This window comes from Diadema antillarum, unplaced genomic scaffold (genome assembly GCF_040938485.1).
Source record: "Diadema antillarum isolate AM-2024a unplaced genomic scaffold, OU_Dant_1.0 seq00000183_RagTag, whole genome shotgun sequence".
NCBI classification, from domain to species: domain Eukaryota; kingdom Metazoa; phylum Echinodermata; class Echinoidea; order Diadematoida; family Diadematidae; genus Diadema; species Diadema antillarum.
Window position 1 is genome coordinate 1,202,150 of NW_027271250.1, and position 9,106 is coordinate 1,211,255.

Here is a 9,106-nt window from a genome sequence, read left to right on the forward strand (position 1 = left end):
TGGAATGTGTTTGAATATTTGTATTGTAGGAACATTATTTGTTTGTTCTTGACTATTTCAAAATGCACCACATCATTCATAAGCTGACTACATTCTGTCAAGTGTCAGCAGTTTGACTGCCAATGTTGACAAGACTTGCAGAATGTTCTGTGGTTACAATGTACCTCAAAGTGTTTTTTGCTTGCAAGACCATGCCAGAAGTTTGATTTGTTATGCGCTGATACAGACACAAAAAGGATTTTGATGCCTCTTGCTGCATAGTGACAGCAGAGGCAGTGTGGTATTTTGTTGCCTGTAGGTTGCCTGTTGGTTGACCATGAGGTTGTCTGTGTAGTGGGATGTGTCCATTTTGATGACTGTAAGTAGTCATTGTTGAATCATCAGAAATTATGTTTCTCGCATTTTCTTCAATCTTTTTCATATAATTTAAGAAACGTGATGAAGTTTTATGAATTAGGTAATTCCCTGTACATTAGCATTGATGCAAGCAGGGGCTGCTCATAACTGTTCCCGTGTGCCTATAGTAGACATGAACTGGCACACAGGGTCTTTGTTGTTGTTGTTGTTTTGTGGGGGTGGGGTTCAGTTGACCCATGCATGATCAGATAATTAGAAATGCAGTCACTGCTACTTGAGAATACAGAAATTTGATACAGCACATTAAAATAGGCATAGTGTAGCAGTGACTGTAGCTACCTTTTTTGCCGTTCCCTTGGCAGCCATATCACCCTCTTCTGTTCACATTTTCATTTCTGTTGGGCAAATTACATAAACACTCAAGTAATTAGAACAAGATATGAATGAACTTACATTGATGAACTGTACACAGTAATAACAAACTATCACCAAAGTAGAACCTATGACTGCATATGAAATTGATCTGTGTATGTGTAATACTCCCTCTATACCCCCCCCCCCCCAAATCCAAAGATATGTACATGTATTAGCGTTGGATGTGTCAAAAAGTATATACACTCTTTGTCATGTTAACCCGTTTAGGACTGGCTGATTTTGCTATAACACATATTTCCCATCGACACCTGACCGAGTATACAATGGGTTAATATGACTTAATCTATGTCATCAAAAATTGTCTTGCCTATTTTTTCCAAGTCTGATTTCCATTGTCAGGTGTTATCAGTAATTCCCTCTGCATTTTCATTTTTCTTTTCTAATGATGGGTTTGTTTGTCCACAGGCATCTGGTGTGCTGAAGAATAGAGGTGTGTAATTGTAGGTATAAAGAAGGAAATTACTAGTAGTTGGAACAAGAATACAGAACACAAGAAAATGAGTTGGTGTAGAGGATCTGTTCTATCAGTTGGAGCATGTTGGCCCAAAAAAACCTAACATTTTTGTATTTATTGCATATCTGTAGAGTGTCTCTGCAATGACATGAAGTACAGTAATCTGATAAAACCTGGACGGTGATATTGGTTTGGCTTTCATGGGACGGCTCCAGCTTGTACTGATCCTGGTCATTTGAGTGAGTTGTGCGTGCGTGTAGAAGAAAGCACATTCAGAGCATTGTGATAGTACATTGATTGTATCTCTTGCGTCATCACTATTAATGTCAAGGAAATTCTGCATGCTTTTGGTCCATAGTGAATTGGTATGCCCTCATCAGGATTTAAAAAAAAATGAATATTTATTGGCAAATATTTCACGTAATTAGAGAATTTCATGTTTTGACCCCTTAACTCTCAGATCTCATGTCATTTGCATTGACAATTGCTTGTCTGATATTTAAATTGCTGTTGGCGTATGTAAAAGGGAAAAAATGATATTACTTTATCTGATGAAGAAATGTTTAAAATGTCATTTAAAATTTCAAGTATTGAAGAAAAGCTCTATTTGTTTTTGTTTTGTTGTAGTCCGCACATTGAACTCGGTGTGAAGAACTCCAAAGGTATGAGCAGCTTCGAAATATTGATGTATTTAATGTGCATGGACAAAGCGATTGTACAGGTACTTCCCCATCATGGCGTGTACAATGGTTAATAAACCTGACATGTATGTATGTATGTAACATATGTAATACATACGAGTATGCATGAAATACAGAAATCATACAAATTGGCTGTTCTGTGTGATTTTGTTGGCTCGGTTCACTCCTCTTTAGTAAAGTGAGTCGTGCTGTGAAGCATTTTGTGGTTGCAACCCTCATGACAATTTCCCATGGATACCACTTGCATCATATTTATGCCTAATATTCAGATGGTGCAGATTTTGTGAAGATTAAAGTGGAATGAAACGAAATAAGATTGTGGATGGAGTGAATGCAGCAAATTAAGTTGAACACACCAGCAAAGTTTGAGAAAGATTGGAGAGTTTATGTTCAAAAGTTATGAATTTTTAAAGTTTCAGTGTAGAGATTGCTGGATGAGAAGACTACTACAGTTGCTGACGTCATGTATAAAAACAATATAAAAAAAATATGAAGAGAATTCCACAATATGTATTTGTGTGTGTGTGTGTGTGTGTGTGTGTGTGTGTGTGTGTGTGTGTGTGTGTGTGTGTGTTTCGAAAGTACACATTCCCTCAACTTGTTACTGACTTATGTTGCAGGTAATATTATTCCCCTTGCTTTCTGAAATAGGCAAGTCGAGGGATCTTTCATTGAGCTAGAAAAGTGAAAATACTGATTGTTCTTTATATTGTCTTCATGTCGTTTTCCGTACGTGGCGTCACAAAATGATGCAGTCTTCTCATCCGGCGATGGCTACACCAAAACTTTAAAAATTCATAACTTTTGAATGGATTCTTAATTTTTCCCAAGCTTCGCTGTTGTGTACTACTAATAATGCTTCATTGGATCAATATAATATTATATACATTATTTGGGATCCACGGTAACCCCCGAAGTTCAAGGGGGATTCCCCAATCCCTCAATAGAACTCTACCGACTGGTGAACAAGTAACTGCCGACTAGATTGGACAGGCTGAAGTACAAGTAACGTACATGTGCATGTATTATGGAAGTCGTCAATAGTTTAGCCTTTTGCAAAAGCAGCTCGCAATGGACTCGCACACAGCGATCGGAGCGAGCTTGCAAGCTCGCTCCGACCGCTGTGACTGCACGTCCACAAATTATTGACAGCTGCCTTTGCAAAAGGCTATCAATGATTAGGTTTTTAATCCCCTGTTGATAGCTGGGCCTGTAGCCCAGATTTATAATGAAACATTCAAATCAAATTTTCGAATAACTTTGCTCAATTCATATGGCAACGAACAAGTCTCATAAACTGGCTTATTGCTCTACTGTATTTCATCGAGAGGCAAGTCCTGGGGGCATTTCATGAAGCATTTTTGTCCGACAACTTGTCGGACAAATTTGCTCTCAGCCAATCAGATGCAAGGATTTCAGTAGCTTTTTAACATTTTGTTAGACGAAATATCTGACAAAACGCTTCATGAAATGCCCCCAGGGCTGACCTTTTCCTCTTGTTTTTCCCTTCATGAATAATAGGAGGCCTTGTGTGAAGCAGGCTCTCGGCAAATTGAGTTGCAGAAAGCAGAGCTATTCTTAAATCGAACTGAACAGTTACTGCCCATGCACAAGTACAGAATGTGATCTTTTTTTTTTAAAGCTAAAGTATATCACTTCGCTGATCCCTCGTATTTACCATTAAGTTCATTCTAATATCCTTCGAATTTAGGTTTACGGGTATAATAGCTTCTGACCGCACGAACACTGAAAATTGATGGGGATTTCAGGGGTGAATATCGTATTCCGGCTTTCCATATGAGCTCAGTCGGTAAGAGCACCGGTCTAGCAATCCGGAGGTCCCGGATGTGAATCCCGATGGAATCCCGTTTTCTACGCCTATTTTTATTTTGATATTGTTTGACAGTACTATCATGTTTTAAGTTACAGTAATTTCTGTAAGCAAATACCGAAATGTGAAGTATAAATCGCTCGTTAAAAAAAAAAAGATAAAAAGGGTTTACACTACATTGTGTATGCAGTATGGTCTTTATTCTTCCACCCTTTTCCTCTTTCTCTCCCTCTTTCAGCCCTTTCTTTCGCTCACCTTCTTTCTTTCTTTCTCTCTCTCTCTCTCTTTCTACCTTTCGCCTAATCTACTTATCCAGTTATATTGACGAATTTAAGAAGAATCGGGAAAACATGACTCTCTATAGTATTATGTATATTTTGTATTTTCCTTTCATATAATAGCAAAGTGAAAATTAACAACGCAATGGTCGCAGTCGCACAATGAGTGTAATATCTTCAGACAAAAAACAAAAAACAAACTGCGTTTTTATCAAAAACATATACTCCTGGTAGTGGTGTTGAATACCCTTTTTTCACTGCCGTGTCTTGTCAGAATTCCAGTCCAGTCAAAAGTTAGTCTGAAAGGAAAGTGTATAAAATTCTATACCCACAACAGAGAAAATTTTAACAAAATCGGAAACCAAATTTATAAAAGAATGAAATTGTGAAGTTTCGCTAAGTTTTGTAAAACAGCTGTCGAACAGTTTATAGGGATATGCAAATTTTTCCATTGATCGTGATTATGTCTGACAGAAATTCAATTTTCCGTTGTAAAAGTGTAAAACATTATCTTGTTCCTAGTTGAATAACTTCAAAATCATGACCTGTGAGAAATAATAGCATTTGAGACTACACGGAGGATACTTGCTTTTGAACAAGAAAAAAAAACCCCGGAAATTTCAAGAATTTGTGTTCAAATTATATGGAAACTTATGAGGCAATGTCATCAACTCACTCAATATATCATTCCTATTGATTGTTCAAGAACTGTTTAGGGAAAATAGTCGACACTTCACAATTTCATAACATCCTTAGATTTTATCCCAATATGATCAAATTTTTACTGTTGTACTTGTTAACTTTTACTCTTTCTTTTCAGACTATTAACTGGAACGAAATTACGAACCAATAGTCCATTCACCATGACATAATATACAGGTATCAGCCGCCAATTTTTAAAGTTTTAAATATGTTTTGTTTTATTGTGTACTTGTAAAAGAATATACGTTGCAAGACGGTCTTAATGACGCAAATACTGCAAATGATGTGGTATACACAGTGGTTGAACAGCACAACGTATGTGTTATGGTCAGTTCACAAAGGGCATGCAGGTCACTGGATACCTTCCAGTCCTGCAGGGCGAATACATTTAATTCCACGCAAATCAAACTCTACTACAATGAAATAAGTGGTTCACTCTGTCATGGTGTTTGTTTTGGGGTTTTTTCTGTCATTTGTCTGACTGTGCTATGGCGGGGCTATTTCATGTACTGTATATCCGTCGACGAATGATCGTTTAAAGAGGCTACGAGAACGGACGAAAAAGCGAAAATAAAAAGGATAATGGGGAGGACTAGTTTAGGAAGGGCGGGGAAGTATATAGCTTCCACTGCCACCAGACAAAAGACTTCCACAAAAGACGTGTCACCGCGCAGTAAGTTTTCCTTTTGTTCATAACATGACACATAATAAATGTATAATACTGTTTTTGACTGAAAAAAAAAAATGTGCCATCAACACTGCTCTGAACATCGTCATATCTCTGGTTCAGAGGTACATGCATCGTATCAGTTGCATCGAACCAGACTCGATTTATCCTCTTCTCCATCTGTAGCTTCTTTTCCTCATCCAATCCCAGCCACGATGCAGCCAAACATTGCTCCAGCTGCGGATGATGAGATCCATCTTTTCATATACATTTGTAGGAAGAAGATGTAGTGTGATCATCTTCATCACGTTCCGTATCTAAGTTTTCTCTCTGAGAAACTTTTCACACTTACAAATCCTTTTTCATGTAGAATTTACACAGGTCTGGTTAGCGACTCTCATCGACATAATCAACGCACTTTTTCTAGCCATCACATATACTTCACACTTCATCGTTTGCGTCTTTTTCGCGCAGTTCTTTAAATGACGTCTGCTCCGTAGCTCCGTAAGTCGTGTGCGGTTCCGCGCCCGCTTCCTGGCTGAGTCGATCATGCTGATGGTGGTCGTGGTGATCAAATTTTTCCGCTGTGACCTTGCTCGACCCTGAGATGGAATATGCTGCCACTGCAGCGTGTTCGGATGTCGGCACCGCAGTGCCCCCCTCAGGGTGCCTCCTGCTCTCCGGTATCTGGAAGTCGGGCCTGTAAGCCACGAAGGACACGATAGCGGCAAAGACGACCAGGCAGATGCCGTAGGCGTTGGCGAGGTGTCCCGCTGGTACGATCTGCTTGTAGCTCTCACTGCGAGACGAACAAGAACAAGCACACAGATTAACAACGCAATGCAGCGGTGGCGAACCGTTTGCAATAATCAGTATGACCAGCAATGCTGCAAAGCAGATAAACGCGCTGAATTATCAGGTAGACTGTGGCTCCGTAAAGATCTGTTGCGGCTATCTACAGTTGACAGACTAGTGCGGGATACAAAATTGATGGCCACTGGCCGCTCAAGACAGGTGGTCACTTTGCACAGTCTTTAGCATGGCATTTCTCTCGTGGGTTTTTCAGTGGCCGTATACGGCAGGTAGCCGCTAAGGTAGGGATGACTGTATTTAGCATTTCATATAATCTTTGGGTGAATTTCTACATCACTTTCAAAAGTGAATTCTAGGTTTATGCTCAAAGGCATATCTCCCTCCTCGTCCTTCTTCTTCTTCTTTCTCTCTCTCTCTCTCTCTCTCTCTCTTTTTTTTTTTTTTTTTGGGGGGGGGGGGGGGGGCAGCTGCCCTTGCTGCCTATATATATACACAGCCCTTATTGATTGCTTATATTAGAGGAATTGTAAATAAAAGCACAATAATTGGAAACAATCATGTTACCCGTGGAAGAAAGTAGGCCTACAATACGAACAATCCAGCATAAATATTTGTACCACGGACCTCGGCTTTGTATTGACCAGGGTGGCTAAAAAAAAGGGGGGGGAAGAAAAGAAAAGGGCTTCGTAATAACTTTAAATTAAGGTGGAATGGAACATTGAGTAATATTTGAATATTGTGATGTTATATATTACACGCTCGAATCGAAACTTACACGAAATATATGGCCATCTCATTGGCACCCGTCACGCAGGAGCCTATGGAGAGGGCAAATACTAAGAGTCCAAAGAAGGCGTGGTTGGGAAGCAGTCGATCCTGCCACGAGCGATCCAGTCTCCTCAAGGCTACCGTCATCACAATTCCGTATATCCACTACAAGCAATAATAGCATAGATAGCAATTCAGTAATTCGGAGCAAACTCGACTAAAACTGTTGTTCTACATCTATTCAATGTTCTTACTAACATGTTCTTTGACAATTCATACGTAAAATGGAGTACTATACATATTGCAGTTCAATACTACGATCTCGAAATTCAGTGGTCTTGAGGATGTATGCCCTGAGCATTTTAAACAACAAAAATCAAATCATTTCTTCTTGATTTAATACGCCATTGTGGTATCACAGCGTAAAATCAACAACAACAACAACAACAATGATGGAAAGGATGGTGTCATAGATCGATGACAACATTCATTTCAAGCTGAGATGAAAGTTACTATATAGAGAAAACTTACCTGACCAAAGAAGAGAACAATGGTGCCCATGCCAAGCCAGCTGTGGAGTGAGTACATGTCCTTTCCCGCCAATTCAGTGGGTCGTGAGTCCTTGCAGACGAACGCCGCATGAATACCGATACCGATCAAGATGATCACGATTGACTGTATCGTGGCGTGCACCGCCTTCTCGGCGACATACGAAAGGCGAAGTCGGTGACACACACGGAACGACAGAATGCCTAGGAAAGAAGAAGAAGAAGAAGAAGAAGAAGAAGAAGAAGAACAACAACAACACACACACACACACAAATAATATTAGATACGGGACTTTAGAGAATGCAAACTCTTATCGATTGATAATGTCTAAACATCATGTGCAGACGAATTATTCAATTTTGAACTTTTGTCACGAAAATGACTGGTGAATTGACTGATGCTGGAGTCTGCTGAGAACTTGGGGTATCTTTTTGCTTTAAACTTGTTTTCTACATCGAGTTCTCGTTACGATAAAGGATTATTATCAAATGATAATATGATGGTAATAGAATAATAACGAAATAACTTATGAATATCCAACGTGATGTCTACGTTGTTTCAAGCGAATATTTGTTGACGATCAATCAAAACAAAGTAGTTCATCACAATAACACAGAGATTCAAATTGCAATCCAAAATCCATGCAATGTATGGGCCTATAAATGAACCATTAATAATCCAGGTTACTGTTTGCCATTTTCACCATCTTGGACATTAATAGACGCTGCAGTGTATAATCATCTAAAGCAGTATTCCGTAAACATTTTGGTTTTCATTTTTTCCCACATTAAGCCTATGGAGTCTCTATATTATAGAGACTCTGACCCTCATTGTTCGGAATGTAAGCTGGTAACAAAACCATATTAAAGTGAAGATGAAAAGGCAGTGGTCAGTTCCTCGACTTACCTTCCGCATAGAGAAAGGCCATGCCGATGGTCATCAGGAGGTAATGGTAGCCCCCGATGCCGCTGCGACACTCCCAGTCGTAGCCGCCTCCATGCTCCGACAACCATGTAGCGATGAGAATGACCCCGGCCAAGCCCAGGACTTGCGACAGGAGGACGAGTGTCCAGAAAAGCGCCTCCATGGTGACGTCAGAGAGAGGTCAGCGGTGAGAGGTCAGAGGTCTCGTGAGATGCTACTAATTCCCGTGAGACTGTGTATTCCTTCATGAGCAAACACATGAATACACTATAAATCCATTGACTTAATTAAACGATTTACTACTTTATCCAATTGATTTTCACTTTTAAAACCACAGTGGCTTTGTACGGCAATCATAGAATTATACCCCAGACTTATGTCCGACTTAGGAACAGCTATAAATAGCAACTAATATTACCGGTTTCATTTTTAACAAATATAATAAAACGATATATATAACAAGATTTAACAATGATTAATTCATTCTTAAATCTATAAAAGCACAAGTAAACCAACCACTGGACTCTATTCAGTTACTAACTTCAAGAGCGGATATGTAAAGAGGAGCACCTTTGTATAACTAAAGGGGGTGTAGGCGCCTCCCCCCCCCCCCCCCCCATTTTCACT

General features: G+C 39.5%; 1 protein-coding gene across 1 annotated transcript; it reads right to left on the reverse strand.

Annotated features, from left to right (window-relative positions):
* Positions 1 to 5,866: 5,866 nt before the first annotated feature.
* LOC139728543 (transmembrane ascorbate-dependent reductase CYB561-like) lies at positions 5,867 to 8,642 on the reverse strand. Its single transcript, XM_071639481.1, has 4 exons — positions 8,462 to 8,642; positions 7,538 to 7,758; positions 7,014 to 7,171; positions 5,867 to 6,224 (listed from the first exon to the last, which is right to left on the reverse strand). The coding sequence occupies exons 1-4, from the start codon at positions 8,640 to 8,642 to the stop codon at positions 5,867 to 5,869; spliced, it is 918 nt and encodes a 305-aa protein (XP_071495582.1).
* Positions 8,643 to 9,106: the final 464 nt, after the last annotated feature.